General features: G+C 42.9%; 1 protein-coding gene across 1 annotated transcript; it reads left to right on the plus strand.

Moving 5' to 3' along the window:
• Positions 1–612: 612 nt before the first annotated feature.
• Positions 613–17,344, plus strand: PDIA6 (protein disulfide isomerase family A member 6). Its single transcript, XM_066612040.1, has 13 exons — positions 613–718; positions 2,857–2,998; positions 4,495–4,552; positions 6,695–6,821; positions 7,796–7,902; positions 11,638–11,774; positions 12,198–12,312; positions 12,691–12,831; positions 13,514–13,598; positions 13,691–13,763; positions 14,134–14,292; positions 15,134–15,230; positions 16,870–17,344. The coding sequence occupies exons 1-13, from the start codon at positions 694–696 to the stop codon at positions 16,939–16,941; spliced, it is 1,338 nt and encodes a 445-aa protein (XP_066468137.1). The 5' UTR covers positions 613–693; the 3' UTR covers positions 16,942–17,344.
• Positions 17,345–18,103: the final 759 nt, after the last annotated feature.

The following is an 18,103-nucleotide window of genomic DNA, read 5'->3' on the forward strand; positions in this document are numbered from 1 at the left end:
CTCCAGGCAAATATCCCAACAAGGTAATTATTGGCAGCTGTAATTATGGGTTAAATTGTCATGAAAATCCTAGTTGTTTTTTTTCCCCCACCGAGACCCCCAGGTCTGTATCATTTTAGAGCAGGGGTGGGCAAACTTTCAAGTTTAGGGATCATGGACTTTTATCAAAGAGGGAATTTCAGAAGCTGCAACTTGTTATCTCACAGATGAGAAGCTGCATCTGCTGAAATTCTCTCCCCTACACCATTGCTAAAGGTCCAGGATCCCTACAGTTGAAAGTCTGCCCAGCCCTGCTTTGGAGTAAAATAAGAAAGAGGGGGAGAACTTCATGAAAGCCAGTGGCTTCCTTCTGGCTGTCCACTGAAGGGCTGCACAGTCAGAGATCTGGTGCTCCAAACAGGCACCGCAGAATCAAATCCCCTCCTTTTCCTGCCTCTCCATTCACAGGAGCAAAGACGTCAAGAGCAGACCGGGAAGCAAAAGAGAGACCCAGGAACCAGCCTGCGGCTCCTCCCTTCCGAACTCTCATGATCCGTCCGATTCCCATTGGCTATGCAAAATAGAGAACGCTCAGCGCACCAATGAGCGGCGGCCACGGCTGGGCTCGCCCAAGCGTCTGCTGCTGGTAGAGCTTGGAGCGTGCAGGGGAAGAAGAAGAAGGAGACAAGAGCCGGATCTTTCTGCAAGTGCAACATGGGTGGAAGGCGCTTTTTGCTGGGTAAGGAAGCATTGGGTGCTGTTGTGAGTTGCAATGGGAGGGGGAGTTTGGCATGGGTAGGCATCGCTGCAAGGGTGCTGTGGGGAGCCCAGGGCTCTTGGGTGAGTCTGCTTGGGGCTGCAGCCCCATTGTCTGGACGGCAGCCCAGTGGACTGGAAGCCATCGTGGGAATTGCAAGGTTGCACGTTCAGGGAATCCAGTGTTGGGGATGCTGGATCCTTTTGAATCGTGCCAAGAGAAGTGTGTGTGTGTGTGTGTGTGTGTGTGTGTGTGTGAGAGAGAGAGAGAGAGAGTTTTATTTGTGTGTATTGCATTCCAGAATGCAGCAAGAGCTCCAAAGAAAACAAGTAGCCTTTTAAAAGAAGTCAGTCTTTGTCTTGATGTTTCTATACAGTATAGAGAAAATGCATCTGCACCACTAATGGGAGTTGTAATGAAAGTGTCTCTTGAACTGTATTAAAGGGACAGAGGACGCTTTGCTGCTTAAGGTTTTTGTCACTACAGTGCCTACCACGCAGCCTACAGGAAGGTGACTTGAGCAAGTGGTGGGAGGCTGTGATCTTAAGTTCTTGGTCTTTCCAACCTTGTGATCCCTCATAAGTATACCATACTAGCCAGAAGTGTGCAGACCTTTCATGTGTTTGTGACAATAAGGGGAGGGGGGGAGAAGATGGGTTTAGTGCTAGCCAGGATGAGTACAGATATTTTTGTAAAGGCCACATGCAAAAACTCCAGTCACTTATAAACATCTTACTGTGAACTTTTCTGGGTTTTGATTGGAAAACTCTCTAGCAGGAAAAGTGCTCTTATATTTGCATTATATTACAGTTCATGGGAGGGTGTGTTTGAGTGATATTTGCTGGAGTGAGTCATCATGTAGCCTGCTGGTGGATGATCCCAGTAACTCTTTTGTCCTGGAGTCTTCTTCATAGGATCCACTGTTCGTAAATTTGGGGCGTGTACAACATGTGGGATTTGGGGAGAGGGCCATTTTGTGCAAGCAGTGTGCATCTATACTGGCCCTATAATAAAGATGGATAAACTTTATATGCATTGGCTGAAGCAGGTTAACCTGGTTCTCTCTTGGAATTGAATACCTGGGCTACTAAAGACTGAGAGGTTTTTCAAAGGAACTCCAGTGCTGAGCTTGAATTTATATTATTTGTAGGTTTTACAAAATGTGCACACTTTTTAAAGAACGCTAAGATTATAACAATTAGTCTTTTGATTACAATCCAAGTAGTAAAAACATAAAAATCAGTGTAATAAACTTGCAAATTGGTACAATCGAAAGCAAAGGCAACCCTTGCAAATAGGATAGATTGGAAGAGTCTTGGAGTGAATTCACTGACCAATCCTAAAATGGGCTAGGATTGGCACAGTGACTGCTGTGCCAGTGTTAGCCATTGCAAATGTGCCATAAAACATACTCATGACTACTTGTGAGTAGACAGTGTGGCAGGAAGGCCTGCATCTCAGCAGGTGCTGAATCCAGCCCAACAGCAGCCAGAGCAGGTAAGTGCTGTGCCAGGTGGTAGAGGGGCGGAGTAGGCTGGAATGGAGGCAGGGAGAGGGTGTTTTGGGGCAGGGAGGAGGGGGATTCAGGCCCAGGAGGGAGTGGGAGCAGCAGAGGAGGCCTCTACTGTATCCTAATCCCCATCACAGGCCTAAAAACCTTATACAGGGCTTGCATCACCAACTTAGTCCCATTAGGCAGACTGGCAATTGACTTTTGCCAATGGAACATTTGTGCCATTACCCCAAGGAGCCTGCCCAGTTTCATTGCTAGATACAGCATGGTTCATGTGACCATGCTGCATCCACATTGAATAGGAGCTGTCAATCTGTGCACCAAACTGTTCCTAACCAAATATGATTTTAATTACATTATTAGCCTTGGTATGCTTATTTTTTTTCTTATGTAAATACTGGGGGGAGGGATTTGGAAATCCAGGTTGGGGATTGTAGAACCATGTATCCATGTTGCGTACCAGCTATTCTTGACTTACTCAGGCCAGTGTCAGACTGCTGTTTTTTTTTTTCTTGTTTTAACATACAGGGTTTCTATTGGCCATAAATGTAGTAGAGCCATTGATAATCTCTGCAAGTGCTTTTGACCTTTTTGCTTTATTTTTTAGGTACAGTAAGCTGCACGCTCTTCCTGGCTGTCAGCGGCTTATATTCCTCCAGTGATGATGTCATAGAGCTAACACCAACAAACTTTAACAGGGAGGTCATTCAGAGTGACAGTTTATGGCTAGTAGAATTCTATGCACCATGGTAAGTCTATATTGAGCAGTGTTTTGGAAGGAACAATTACCACTGCTGTATGTTCTGCCTACAACCTTTACTCTTCATGGGAGGCTGGTGGCTACATGCCTGGAAACAAAGTACTTGGTGTTCTTTCTAAACCATGATACAGGTTGTCTGTTGCATTCAACATTAGTGATCTGGTTCAGTCTCTAGTGTTTCTCAATAGTCTTTGATGGTTAGCATAGAAAATTTCACTTACACTGCATACGTGTATGTTTGTCCTATGTGTGTTTCTTAAGGTCTTGGACGCTTTGGCTGCAACTGTGCCCACAATTAGACTGCTTAGATTGATGCTGGTGGAATTGAAGGACCTTCCTGCATGTAGGGTTACCCTCTTTGTTCTTTGTAAAAATCTTCTACCAGGTTGAGTCTTACTTGAAACAAATTAATACTCAGTGCATGTTTAAAAAGGTACACACCACCAAATTTGCCAACTACTGTCATAATTGATCATTCATTAAATTTATATGGCACTTGTCTCCCACACAGGCACCCAAAGTTATACAGGAGCTTTGGATATAGAGTTTATTTGTGTGTGTTTGATATTTTTGCTAAATCTGTAGAAAGAAAAAATTAATTAAAAGCATGATACTACAATCCTATACACCCTTTCCTGGGAGTAAGCCCCATTGACCACAATGGGACTTACTTCTGAGTAAACATGTGTAGGATTATGTTTTGAGGCAAAGAGTGGCTCTATGATTCAGGTTTCTCTGTGCAGGGACCCGAAAGGGGGCGTTTCCTTTTTTTACTAGGCTTGGGAAATGGCAGAAACTACCAGCCTCTCTCACCACCACTGCTCTCTTTCTCTAAAGCCCAGCACAAATTAATACACTTTTTCTCAGCTATGAATTCTCTCTGTGTGATCAGTTGATTCAGAAGTGGGTGGGGAGGAATCTTTTGTGGTGTTTAGTACTGGGACAGTCTTAGTTGTTGGCATCAATGGTTTACCGACAGTCGTCTTCTCATATGTTTTACAGGTGAGTGTAGGGCAGCCACACTTTTCCTCCTTAAAATAGATCTTTATTTTTAAGTAGAAATACAGCAGGTACAACACTTGGCAGGAAGATGCTGTGATAGCGCTCTGCAGCTGTGTTTCAACCTGCTGCCCATTTGAGACGCAACCTCTACCAGAGGGGAAAAATGTGGCAGCCCTCAGCAGGCGTTAAATCTTATCCAGTTTGCATAATTGTGCTTACTTGGAAGGCACCACTCTAGCAACTGACATCAGTGCCAAACTGTCTGGAAAACTTGAGGACTAAATGGAGCCACTGGTTGTGTAGCTTAAAACCTAATGGTCTGTTCACAGCATGTAGCCTTTACAGGTTGCATATGACTGGCAGAGCATATGCTGTGCTGTTCCAAAGTGTCGAGGTTTGATTTGGTACATATACTTTGGAATAAGTCTGGTCTTTTAAATGGCATTAACACAATTGAACTTTCTCTTCTCCCTCCCTCAAAAGGTGTGGTCATTGCCAAAGACTGACGCCTGAATGGAAGAAGGCAGCCACTGTATTAAAAGTGAGTAAGCTCTCCAAAAGATAAATGAAGTATTGCTGCTTGCTAGACTGACTGATTCCAGCTACTTGATCTTTCTTGTTCTCCTGGCTGCATAAGAGTACTAGTATCTCATTCAAGCCTATATTGGGTCTTTTCTCTTACCCTGTTTCATGTGTCAAAAGTTATTGGACTCAATGGCATAGCTAATGGTTGTGTAGCCTGGTGCCAAGCTCAAAACGATGCCACAGAAGTGATGTTACAACTGGAAGTTACATCATGTACAGACTTTTAAAGTCAAAATCGGGGGGGGGGGAACCCACCTCCTCCCTCCAGCATCTCGTCATCCACTTGCTCTGCTGCCTTCCCCCCCCCCCGTCAGTGGCATAGCTAAGGCATATATAGGTTGAGTATCATTATTCGCGAGGGTTCATTCCCAGAACTCAGGTGGATGGCAAAAATCGCACTATAACAAATCAGTTTAAAAAACAAAGCCCTTTGTTCAGTTGAATTAAAAACAGCCTGTTATTAAGACCCTTAGAAAGGATTATCTTTCTTTCACATGTTTAGGGGGAAGGGAGGGGGTCGCTTGGAGAGAGAATGCTTGATGGATTGTCAACTGGCTGCCCTTTCTCTAACTATTGTAAAGGACTGTTTTCCTTTCAGTTAAAGAGCACTTCTCATCATGGTGAGATAAAAATCTCTACAACAGTAAGAAAAGCATTTTAAAGGGGTGCATTTTTCCCCCTCTCTAGGGATCGGCACTTTCCCTCTCATGTGCAGTGGCCATTCATGTTGAGTCAAATCCGTGTATAAAAAATCAGTGTATAACAAGGTTGAACCTGTATCTGCTACCTGGGATCAAAGAGTTTGTAGCCCCCTTTCATGACAAAGCAAATTTAATTAAGTAAATAAATAAAAAGTGTGTTCCTTATCGGTTAGAGACACTGCTGGGGTGAAGAGGAAGGTTATTCTCCACCTGCTAAATATGAGAGGAGCACCACTTGAAAAAGTGCCTCTTTACCCAGTTAGCAGGGATAACTGTAGATATGGAAATGAGAGCTCATATTAACTCCTTATTGGTTCCATGCTGTATCATGATAACATCTCATTGGCTCTCAGAAGAATCAATCTCATAGGTCAGTTTTGGGTTAAGGAAATCCACTTTTTGTTCCAGTGTGGTTTGTTTCGTTACGTTCTGCATTAAATTCCCTTTCCAATGGTATATAGCGTGATGGTATGATTCAAATGTACCAGGATTTTCACAATTTTGGCCACCAGTGTTAAGCTCTGCTTATTACCCCCCTAAAGCTTGTTGCCTGGTGCAGTTGCTTCCCCCTACACTTCCTTAGCTACACCACCTATTGAACTGTACCCTTGCATCTGCGCCTTTTCTTCATAAAAGCTCGTGAGGTGGGTTAGATGGAGAGAGCGAGTGGCTGCACAGAAAAGCCAGACGTCAAAATTGAGCTGCAAGAAGCAGCTGACTTTACTACTCAGCCTGTTTCTTTGTAAATTAACTGCGGTAGTCAAGCTGGAATAGCATTTTGATGTGATTAACACAGTACTTCTTGCAGCATGATTGCAATTTTAACTTCACTGTTTTGGTTTTAGAAAACTGTGACCTTAAGTTCTTGTTTGATCACAATACCCTTGGCAAAAATATACATAATCACACCCGTAGTTACTTATTTAGAATATTTATCTGCCCCATTTCAGCCAAAAGTTCTCAAAGCAATTTTTATCCAAGAAATGGCTTGTGAATAGCATTTAAATAATGTTCATCTTATGGTCATCTTGGACTCAACAGTAGGGCTTCATGTCCTAGAAGCCTCTGCTTTCTAGACCAGCTCCAGGGGATGAACAATATCCAGTCCTGGGCTGCCTCTGCTGCACAGTTCTCAAATCTGTGCTCTTATTAACTGTTAATTAATTATGCTCTTATTAACTAAAATGGACTTTTATAGTGTCCAGGCCAGATAATGGCTGCAGCGCTGAAATTGCAGGTAGTACTCAAAATGGTTTGGTTTCCTTGGCTTAACACACCAACTTCAAACTAGGTCCAAATGACTTCACAAAAATATCCTGTATATAAGCCTGTATTTTTTTTTTTTTTTGGGTCTTGGGATGCATTTGTTCTACTTAGAAAATCTGTTTGTTTTCTAGGGTGTTGTGAAAGTTGGGGCAGTGGATGCGGATAAGCATCAGTCACTAGGTGGTCAGTATGGTGTCAAAGGATTTCCCACTATCAAGATATTTGGAGCCAACAAGAATAAAGCAGAAGATTACCAAGGTAAAAAATACTTTAAAAAATTGTCAAGCTTTGCCCTTTAAATGAAGAAGGTGAAATTGTATCCACTCATTTCTTGTTTAGTGAAGAAAACTGTTATGTCCTGTCACTTGGTGACATCCTGTCACTTGACAGTCTTGAAACTTGGTTTCAAGGCAGTCTCAGTAGTTGAACTGTATTGTAATGGTGCAGCTTTGGATTATCTCTGCAGAGAGGTAGTAGTTGTTTGTGATTCCCTTGTTCCATATCACCATTTTCCTTTTGATTACCATGTAGACCAGCGTTTTTCAAACTGTGAGTCAGGACCCACTAGGTGGGTTCCCATTCATTTCAATGTGTACTTTATTTTAAAATATTGGACTTGATACTACCATGGTATGTGAGTGTATCTGGGGAAATGTTACAGATCTGTTCTTTTAATAGGCTACTATGTATATGCTTAATAATGATAGTCAATAGGACTTAATTCCAGGTAGGTGTGAATAGGATTGCAGCCTTTGGAACGTTTGGAGGATTTTTTTAAATGGATCAGCAACTGCTTAGGAGAGTTCTTCTTTATTTTAAATGAATTTTTAAGCTTTTAATTACTGCTTTGTTTACTTATTGTAAACAAAGTAAATTTGATTTTGTCGTATAGGGTGTAAAATGTTCTTGCTTGATGTCACTTCTGGCCATGACTTCACTTCCAGCTTCATTACATCACTTTTAGTGGGTCGCAACAGATTGTCATTCTAAAAAGTGGCTCCTGGTGTGAAAAACTGCTGCCTTTTGGCAGGTATGGTTTCTCCAGGCACAGCATTGCGGTGATTGGAGCATCTGCCTATTGATTTTTTTTCCATTTCCCTTCTTTGTGATTGTTGAAGTTAGTGAGGATCATGAAGTTCATGATTGGCTTAGGAAGGGATAGGCAGTGTTGTCATGTGATAAATCTTAACATTACTGCTCAGTATTGTGACAGTCTTTCTCTTGTGTCTCAGGGGCCAGGACAAGTGAATCTATTGTTGATGGTGCTTTAAGTGCTCTCCGATCACTTGTAAAAGATCGTCTTGGTGGCAGAGGAGGTGGCTATAGCTCTGGGAAACAGGTACTTTCATGCAATAATAACCTGATTGTTTTTGAGACTAATGCATTTGTAGGCATGTTTTCTAGCCTGGAATTCTTGCACTAAGGCGCTAGAGCAGGGGTGCTCACACTTTTTTGGCTCGAGAGCTACTTTGAAACCCAGCAAGGCCTGGAGATCTACCAGAGTTTTTTTTACAATGTTCGCGCCATCATAACATATAACATTTATGTGTACAATGTATGTTGGTGTACCTTGAGCCCCACTGAGTATAACAGGACTTACTCCTGAGTAGACATGCCTAGGCTTAGGCTGTGAGGCTGCAATCCTAGCCACACTTACCTGGGAGTAGGCCCCATTGAGTACAATGGGCCTTACTCCCGGCGTTTCCTCCCAGAGGCACCTGAAGGGAGGGGTCGGCACTCTGCGATCTACTCATTTTGCCTCACGATCTACTGGTAGATCGCGATCCACCTATTGAGCACCCCTGCGCTAGAGGCTAGTTAGAAAGCACTTTCTCTCTGGGTTTTGTCTGTTTGTGATAGAAATGCAAATAATTTTATTGAGATTTCAATAACACTTTTACTTGGGTGTAACAAGGGGACAACTGGAAGCTGGTATAAGCAGTGTGGTGCATTTGCTGTTTTTAAAGTCTTGTGTATCATTCATGGTTAGGGGGAAACGTTGGCTCAGTCTTGAAAATAATTGGTTGACCCAGGCTGTGGAGGCATGGCTTGGGTCGAGTTGCAAGGCTAGCCTTTGGCAGTGGCTATTTTGTGCATTCTCTGCAGGTGGTAGTCGCTTGCTCTGCTGACTGAGGTAATGTTGCCTCTTTATGGTGCCCAAGCAGGGCATTAAATACTTGCTTTTTTGTAAAGTGCTTGCCTGTTTGCTCCTCTGCTTCTTTCCCAGCACAGTCCTATGCATGCCAACTCAGAAGTAAGCCCCACTGAGTTCAGTGAGACTTACTCCCATGAAAGTGGGTTTAGGATTGCAGTCTTAATCAGAGGCATCCTACCAGTCACTCTGGGGACCCTGCCTTGGGAGGGGGGGGAGGAATGCTGCTTGCACCTCCCCTTGCTTCCCAACCTCCAAACCTTGTGCCTTGTATAGGAGGGCTGGGATTGTTGGCAGCAAAGCCTTGGGGAATGTTCCGTGTGCCCCTGCTGTTTCCTGCCCTCTGGACCTTGTGGGTGAGGAGGGGGAAATTACTGCCTGTGCTCCTGCTGCCCATCCTCAGGACCTTTTTGGAGGGCTGGGATCCTGGGTGACACAACATGGGGGGAGTGCTACCCACACTCCCCATGGGCAGTGGGGGAGAGAGAAGGCAAGAAAATGCCAGATGCAAAGGAAAATACTAGATGCAGGTTGTCTTGTGTGCTCCCCAAGGCATCTGCTGGGCCACTGTGTGATTGGAAGCTGGACTGCATGGCCTTTGGCCTGATACAGCAGGGCTCTTCTTAGGTTCTTATGTTCCTATGCAAGGGGGGGATTTGGACTGGGGGGGTGAGATTATCTGTGTGGAAATTCTGGTGTGAAGAGAGCTGCAGTCCATTGGCTCCAAAGGTGGGAGGGCAGAGGATCTTCTGTATGGTAAAGAATTGAAAAACAGGCTTGCACAGACAGATTTGATAGGAGGAAGCGGGGGGTAATTAGAAACTAAGGGAAGAACCAGCCAAGGCATCTTCTGGGTATGTGGAGCTGCCAGTTGGGGATGTGACCTGTTGTTCAGGCAAACATTGATGGTGGCGTATGAGGAAACCTTAACCATGGTTGCCTTTGAGTAAGATTTAAATAAAATGGCCTGTTCAGCATGCACATCTGTCTTGTGTAATTATTAATGGGGTGTATTATTCCTTTTATGCCTGTGACCATGTCGGCTGACAGCCACAGGCATAAAACATGTATCGCCCATGTGAAAGCGATTGCACTGGATGAAAATATTTTAAAATTGATTAAAATAAAGAACATGTGATGACTGAAGAATTTGCAGGGTAAAAACAAACCGCTGGAAGCAACAGAGAGAAAAGAAAGTATACTTTGGGGTTGAGCGACGAATAGCAAGAGATAAAAAATGTAAGGAGAAATGTCATGAGGTCTTCGGAGTTTAACGGTGCTGCTAAAGGGCTTTTTAAGCTTGCTTGTAAATGGGTGCAAAACTTGATCTGTCCAGATGGCATCGGGCCTCCATTTCCAGCTGTGATGCTTGGAGCTATTAGTGCCCACAGCCCTCTCCTTTGCCAGAGGCAACAATGAGAGTGTCACGTCTACGTGTGAGTGAGTAACCAGTGAGGGCATTCTATTCCAACTACTGTATATGCTTGTGTATAAGTTGATAAAAAGTGCCTTAAAATGGGCTCTGAAAGCATGGGTTGACTTATACATGGGTCAATGCGGTGGGTGGGGCGGTTGCTTGGTAAGGTGGGGGTTGGGACTGGGCTGAGAAGCAGGATGCAGCGGGGGTGGGGGGAAGGGTTCTGAGGCAGCAGCAGAAAGCAAGTAGCCACTTTAGCTTCTTCTCCAGACTGGTGCTTATGGGAATTGTAGTTCTATATAAGGGCTTCTGCTATGGAAGTGCAGCCCTGGATGCCTCACAAAACCTTCAACTCTCATAAGTCCCTTCATCTCCCTTCCCTGACCCTTAGGAGAAGAAGCCTGCTTTTCTTTCCTTTTTGGCTTCTTGCTCTTGCAGCCTCAGAATGATTCCTGGTACACTGGATTTCACACACCCCAAAGGTTTACCCCTGAGTCATCTGAGGGTCATAGAAAATGCCCTGACTTTTGGCTCAAATGCTGCCCCGGCTTATCTGTGGGATCGACTTATACTCAAGTGCCTGGGGGTTTGTATGCTTTGCCCTACAGCAGTGTGCCCAGGCGTCCTCTATTCCCAGGACACGTCCTCCTTTTTAGCCTTGTGTCCTCAAAATGTCCTCCTTTGCCCTGTGAGCAGCCCCTTCAGGCAGCACATAGCCAGCAAAACATGCGCTGCTGATGGAGCATAGCCCCTGCTAACTGGGCAAGAGGCGCTTGTTCAAATGGGTGCTCCTCTTTTATTCAGCAGGGCAAAAGCAACTGGCTCTCCTCCCCCCAGCAGTGCTTTTCTGGTGATTGTTTGTTTGGTGGTGTCTCTTTTGCATCCTTTTAGATTGTGAGCCCTTTTGGGACAGGAAGCCATTCGGTGCACAATCCTATGCATGCCTACCTAGAAGTAAGTCCTGTTGTGCTTAATGGGACTTACTCTCAGAAAGGTATTTATAGGATTGCAGCCTTGGGGCCAAATCCTATCCAACTTTCCAGCCGGTGTAGCCGTGCCATTGGGGTTTGTGCTGCATCCTGTGGTGGGAGGGTCGTCATGGAGGCCTCCACAAGATAAGGGAATATTTGTTCCTCTGCCTAGGGGCTGTATTGCAGCTGCACCAGGGCTGGAAAGTTGGATAGGCTTGGACCCTCAGTTACTTGATTTTCACTGTAAACTTTTCATTGAAAAGCGGTATATAAATACTGTTAATAATAATAGCCCTCTTGTAATTAATAAATTATGTCATAAATTATACATAATATGGTTTTTAATTTAATAATTACAATAATAAGTAATTTGGGGTTTAAATTAACCACATGAAATCAATACACAAAATGAAAGTTTTTAGCTTTCATTTTGTCACATCCTACAATTTTCTTAGATGTCCTACATTTTGGGGTGCCTGGTCCTCGTTTGTAACCACGTTTGTAACCAAGATGACATCTCATCTTGCACTATAGGGTGGCCGTGAAAGTGGAGGCTCCGGCAAAAAAGATGTGATCGAGCTGACGGACGACACCTTTGATGAGAACGTTTTGAACAGTGATGACGTTTGGCTGGTGGAGTTTTATGCTCCTTGGTGTGGACACTGCAAAAAGTAAGTGATGCCGTTTCGCTGTGAAGCAGAGATACTACTTTCCTGTGTCTTGTACTTATAAGCAACTGTGTTGTAGTGGGACTTTGGTGCAAGGTCACTTACCTGTTTTTGCCTGACCCACAGGTGTGTACATTTGGTCCCTGTTGCGTATATGCAACGTTGGGCAGAAATGGTGTAATTTGTTTTTCACCTTGTGGATAGTGGAAATTCATGCCAACTTGTCCTCATTTTGTTGCCAATGAGTTGAAATAAAGGGTACTTGGAAATAAATAAATAAATGTTACTACATCATGTATAGAATATTTGACCATCATTCTGATCACACAACCACAGTGGTAAAAATCTGATATGAAAAGCTGGCCTTTCATGTAAGAAAGCTACAGGATGAGTTCCAGCGTCTTGTGTGGTTTTTTCTTCTTACAGTCTAGAACCAGAATGGGCATCAGCTGCAACAGAAGTGAAGGAGCAAACCAAGGGAAAAGTTAAACTGGCTGCTGTAGATGCTACTGTGAATCAGGTGCTGACAAGTCGATATGGGGTGAGTAGATGCAGTCAATAGCATTGAAGCTCTGTCTCTTTCTTGTGGGGGGGGGCTCTGAGCATGGTCTCTTTTCAATAACTTGTGTTTAACTTGATACTTTGAACATATAAGCCATTAACTGGTTTTTTCAACTTGACACTTGTCTTAAAATACACACAAGGTTACAGCTTAGCCAGGCTTCATTCCCCTACCTCAGGAAGTTCTTACCATTCATGCATTGGTTCCTATGTTACATATCACCCCAATAGAAGAAAAGCTAATTACCCAAACATACAACTTATAGTATGGCCAAGATTTACTTAAGCCATTTTTCAAGGTGACTGTCCTTTTGAGCCAGCTTGCCATTCTGACTTTTCTTTTTAAATCCTATTGTAGATCCGTGGATTTCCCACAATAAAAATTTTCCAGAAGGGAGATGACCCTGTTGACTATGATGGTGGAAGGGTGAAATCAGATATTGTTTCTCGTGCTCTGGACTTGTTTTCAGCGAATGCACCACCACCAGAACTCCTAGAGGTATCCTTGTCCTGCTAAACTGGCATCTTTCTGACTTGCTTTGTAGAGTTGGCTTTTATTTTTAACTGGAGAAAAAAACTGAAGTTAGGTTTTCTGTAAGATTAAGGAATCCAATTATAGCCACTGAAAACTGAGCTAAATGTTGTATAGTTCGTGTATATTTTCATGCATGAACTATATATGTTATGTTGAAAATATGACTTTTTTTCCAACAATAGGATAATTCCTATTAGGATAGTCCAATTGTTCCTATTATCCAACAATAGGATAATTCCATAACATTGCAAAGCATTGTATATTAAAAGCTAAAAGGTAGTCTTTCTGTCAAAAAGCTCTGAATAGCAAGGGGTCATTTGAAAACCCACTGGCACTATAGGATATACTTATGGTTTAATTTTAACAAAATTTTGTTGGTACTGAAATGTGAATTCTGAGGTTTCTGAAAGGCCTTTTAACTGCCTGGTCCAAGCATTCTGTGGTGTCAAAGTAGCAAATCCAAATTGCTAGACCCTCTGACTTTGAAACAGATCAGCTCATGGCTTTGGGGGAAAAAGAGGTAGAATGATCAGAAGTCAAAGAAGTTTTATGGAATAACGGGACTACACCATGTAGCATTTACTGTTCCTTAGCCAATTTTTAGTGCATGTTTTTGCTTGAAGCAAAGCATTTGTTTCTTTTCTAGGTTATTAATGAAGATGTTTTGAAACAAACCTGTGATGCTCACCAGTTGTGTATTATTTCTGTCCTGCCCCATATTCTTGACACAGGTAAGCTAACAACAAAAAGTGTGTTTTCTCTCTCGCTGTATGTATTGCAACACTGACATTAATGCATTTCTTCTGGAATGTTTGTCGAACAGGAGCTGCAGGTAGAAATTCCTACTTGGAAGTAATGTTGAAAATGGCAGACAAATACAAAAAGAAGATGTGGGGGTAAGTGTAGGTCTCCTTGAAAGATGCCTTTCTGGGAAAGTGGCTACACTACCTGTGATGTGGGGAGAGGGGGGTACTGCTCTGTGCAGAATTGTGTACTCTGATCACTTCCTGAAAAGGCTGGGCTAGTACAAATGTTAGTTTGGCTGTTAAGTGGGAGTAAAGGGCTTGGTGGTAATTGTAGGACTACAAATTCCTTTCATGCTGTTCCTCCCACCCTACCCCCTGCTTCAGTCTTGTCTCTCAGTAGCATTAACACAAATGGGGGGTTGGGGTTGGGCTTTCAAACTAGCTGTTAGACAGAAATGTAAATAATCTTAATGCACAACGCAAAGTGCTTGACATGCGCCTTTTTTGCCTCTTTCCTAAGGTGGTTGTGGACAGAAGCAGGAGCACAATCTGATCTGGAGAATTCCTTGGGAATTGGAGGATTTGGATACCCTGCCATGGCAGCAGTTAATGCTCGAAAGATGAAATTTGCACTTCTGAAAGGATCTTTCAGTGATCAGGGGATTAATGAGTTCCTGAGGTATAAATTACTGTCTGTGTGTTTGCTCTTTCATCAATATCTGGATCACGAGAAAGATACATATGGGTTATCTTGAGTTTGAAAAAAGTTTTATTAGCATTCTTACTTTTTTGTAAGAAAAAAAAACCTTTTTTTCTGGGGTTACCTGATCTGGGGTTACTCTATTTTCCAGTTATGATCAAACTCCTCTTCAATGAGGATATTGTAAGGCAAGCACTTTAGGGATGGTGGGAAAATGAGTTGGTAAAACCAAACTGTTGGCTAGTAGACAGAGCATGGATTGAGTCTGAAAAACATGATTTGACAGACTGAGAGCCCAATCGTGTGCTCAGCGGCATGGCTCCATGCTGCCGAGCACTGTTGCAAACGTGCCATAAGGCATGTTTGCGAGGCTCACCGCTGGGCTCCCGCCCGTGCTACCCCAGTACCAGCCAGTGCTGGGCTAGCGAGGGGCAGTCGCCCGGTAAGCGGGGGTGGGGAGGAGGCTGGCAGGGGTGGGGGGAGGCATGCTGGGGGGAGGTGGGAGAGAGCTCTGCTCCGCAGGATCCAAGACACTTGTGTAGGGCTCCGCGCCCTACACGAGTGCCCTTACCTTACCTTACATTGCGGGGTTGCTTACCTTACTCGGGGGAATGGAACAAAAGTCCCCTCTCCCGAGGCACCTCCCTTGGTAGCCTGGGAGGCACAGGGTCCTGTGGCAGCCCTTCTCTGTGACACTGAGTCTGGACACCCCGGGCAGCTCAGGATTGGGCTGCCCCTGGGTTATCTTACACAAAGAGTGTCTGTCTCCCTGGAAGTGATGCAGCAAATTCTAAATATACTGTGGACTTTCCCTCTTTAGGGAACTTTCTGTTGGCCGTGGATCCACCGCACCAGTAGGGGGAGGATCTTTCCCAAAGATTAACACAGTAGAACCATGGGATGGCAAAGATGGTGAGGTAAGAGACACTGACAAACATGCAGAGCTAACACATTCTCCTTGATCTTGTTTGTGATCTTCCCGTAGGCTTATTATTTTAATAGCACTTTTAGAATCTGCACCTTTCTATGGGCGTCATTAAAACTTGATTATATCCTTTATTTCTGTCTAGAATATTATGTCTTTTACTTTCTTTCTGCCCCGTCAGAAAAACTCAGTCTGGGTTCTAAGCTGACAATGTGTCTTTAATGTTTCTTGCTCCAAGCTTTGACTGTGTTTTCCTGTTGCTGGCATCCTTTTGCTTTCTGTATCCTGTTTTGAGCTCCTCTAAATTGAATTTTATCTGTTACTGTCTTTAATTTTTTTAAATATATGTTGAATGTGTATTTTATTGGTGTTTCCATAACTTTTGTAAGATACTGCGAGGGCATAATTTTTAAAAAATGTCCTCTTGCTTCCTCTTTTATATTTTTGTGCTACCTGCTTGTGCTACCTCTGTGTTGCTCCCTTAAGCTTCCAGTTTTGTGTGGCCATGTGATAAATTCTCATCTTCAAAAAAATCTCTTGCTTTAATCAACTTCCACTCCATTTTATAGTGGTTTTTGTTCCAGTTTTACTACTGATTTATTACGCATTATGTAGTCCTATTTGTATAGCCCTATTTTCTATACAAGGGTGTATTCCCACCCTTATCTGTGATTGTCTCTAATTGTGACCCTACAAGCTTGTTGTACAAATGGTAAAGTGTTTGTTGGTAATAACTTTAGAAATATAGGCTGTCTGGTTTGCTCAGTCTGTTGCTGAGAATGAAATTGGAGAAACTTGCTGGACCAAGTTTGCTGAAATTGATAAGCTCCATACTGCTTGCTCATGTTGTGCAATTTAAGTATATTATTATTATTATTATTAACAACAACAACAACAGTATTTATATACCGCTTTTCAACTAAAAGTTCACAAAGCGGTTTACAGAGAAAAAAATCAAATAACTAATGGCTCCGTCCCAAAAGGGCTCACAATCTAAAAAGATGCAAATGAATACCAGCAGACAGCCACTAGAACAGACAGTGCTGGGGTGAGGTGGGCCAGTTATATGCCATGTAGTTCAATTGTACAGCTAAGGGCACAATCCTAACCCCTTATGTCAGTGCTTTACAGCACTGGCATAGCAGTTCCAATGGGGCGTGTGCTGCATCCTGCAGTTGGAGGGCACTCACGGAGGCCTCCTCAAAGTAAGGGAATGTTTGTTCACTTACCTCAGAGCTGCATTGCCCTTATGTCAGTGCTGGAAAGCACTGACATAAGGGGTTAGGATTGCGCCCTAAATACCATGTTTTGGAAGTAGTTTTTGCCTTTAAGTTAAGCAGCAGTATTGCACCTCATGCTTTAATGGGCAGGTGCAGGGCTTTGTCAACAGTTTTCAAACAAATTGTCTAAAATGCTTCATAGAATAGTGGACTGCATTTCAGAATTTAAGACATTGTTCCCATTAGTAGTTGGGCAAAAATGTAAAGCATGTTTGTTAACCATGTGAACTTTTGAGCTTTTAGTCATGACTGAAGCACAGTGAAAAGACTCTAAACTTGTTCAAAGAAATCTGAGAATAAAACTACTGATGTCTCTGTATAAATGCATCCTCTGCTTTAATTGTCTTGTAGCTACCTGTTGAAGAGGATATTGATCTCAGTGACATAGATCTTGATGACTGGGATAAGAAAGATGAATTGTGAGAGCTTGAAGGCACCATGTTTCTTGAGAGACTTTGGGCAGCAGATTGATGGCCCATCATTGGCAACACGTGGGGATATATCGGCTGCCTTTTTGTTGAGAAAGAAGTCCGCTGTCGGAAACTGTAAAAGTGAACTGTGTGCCTCTCAAGAGAACCATCTTAAAAATTCTATGAATTTTTTGTACTCAGTAAAAATTGATTTGTGTTGTGTGCAACAGATATTTCAAGGACAACACTGATCTTTCATTGAAATACCCCTTGTTTTGGCTTTGTCCAACTGGTATGTGCTGTCTGACCTTGACTTGAGACTTTATTATAACTGGTTTTAAAATGTGATCTTTTCTCTCCTAAAGGCGGTTTCTCTAGCTATAATTTCAGTGAAAGAATAAAACCAATATTTTTGACACACTGTGTCATTGCTGTACAGAACATGTTTTGACAAGTCAATGCAATATTCTGGGTATCATGGCAAGAGTTAATGTGTGGAGAACTCATTACCTACTAGCATGGTACATTTCATTTTTTGAAACCTTAAAACAGAATTTGGGAAAAGCCCATGGTGGGTGTATTCTTGACAGCAATGTCATTTTGAGTTAGAGTCTTTTGGAAGTAGTGCAGCATGACGCTGATTTGGGAGATGGATTCTTGTGGGTGTTAGCTTAATCTTATGACTCTACAGGAAGCAAGTTTGTAGAGCAGCTCTTGCCATGTCAATTGTAGGTAACCTTCAAACTGATTTAGCTGCTGTAGGCATTCTGCACAGGTTGGTCTTATAGTTCCTTACAAAGAGACTTGTGAAAGCCTCTGTAGTTCGTATTAAACTGGAATCCCAGAACTTCTTGAAGAGAACAATACTGTTTAGTCTTATGGACAGCTCTCCCAACATTTTGGCCAATCTTCACTGTTTAGTAAACCACCCTTTGAAAAGTTTGAAGTATAATGCAGTCACTTTTCCATTCTGCATGGCCTCATTGATTACACTTACGCTGAGGTGGCTCACTCTGTTAATGAGTATTAAAGGCCTTTTCAAAGCAATTTCTTCCAACAGTTAACACTGAAAGTCTATACTTTATTAGCCTGTTGCTAGCTAAATTCATCTTGTTTTTTAGCTGTTTTCATCCAACATTAGATACTCATACTGACTGGTGGTTGTGGCAGTTCTC

Source organism: Tiliqua scincoides, chromosome 1, assembly GCF_035046505.1.
Source record: "Tiliqua scincoides isolate rTilSci1 chromosome 1, rTilSci1.hap2, whole genome shotgun sequence".
NCBI classification, from domain to species: Eukaryota; Metazoa; Chordata; class Lepidosauria; order Squamata; family Scincidae; genus Tiliqua; species Tiliqua scincoides.

Coding starts and splice junctions, on each gene's coding strand:
- PDIA6 (XM_066612040.1), top strand. CDS start 694: ATGGGTGGAAGGCGCTTTTTGCTGG. Junction 13,599..13,690: donor GCCCCATATTCTTGACACAG/GTAAGCTAACAA, acceptor TTTGTCGAACAG/GAGCTGCAGGTAGAAATTCC. Junction 14,293..15,133: donor GGGATTAATGAGTTCCTGAG/GTATAAATTACT, acceptor TTCCCTCTTTAG/GGAACTTTCTGTTGGCCGTG.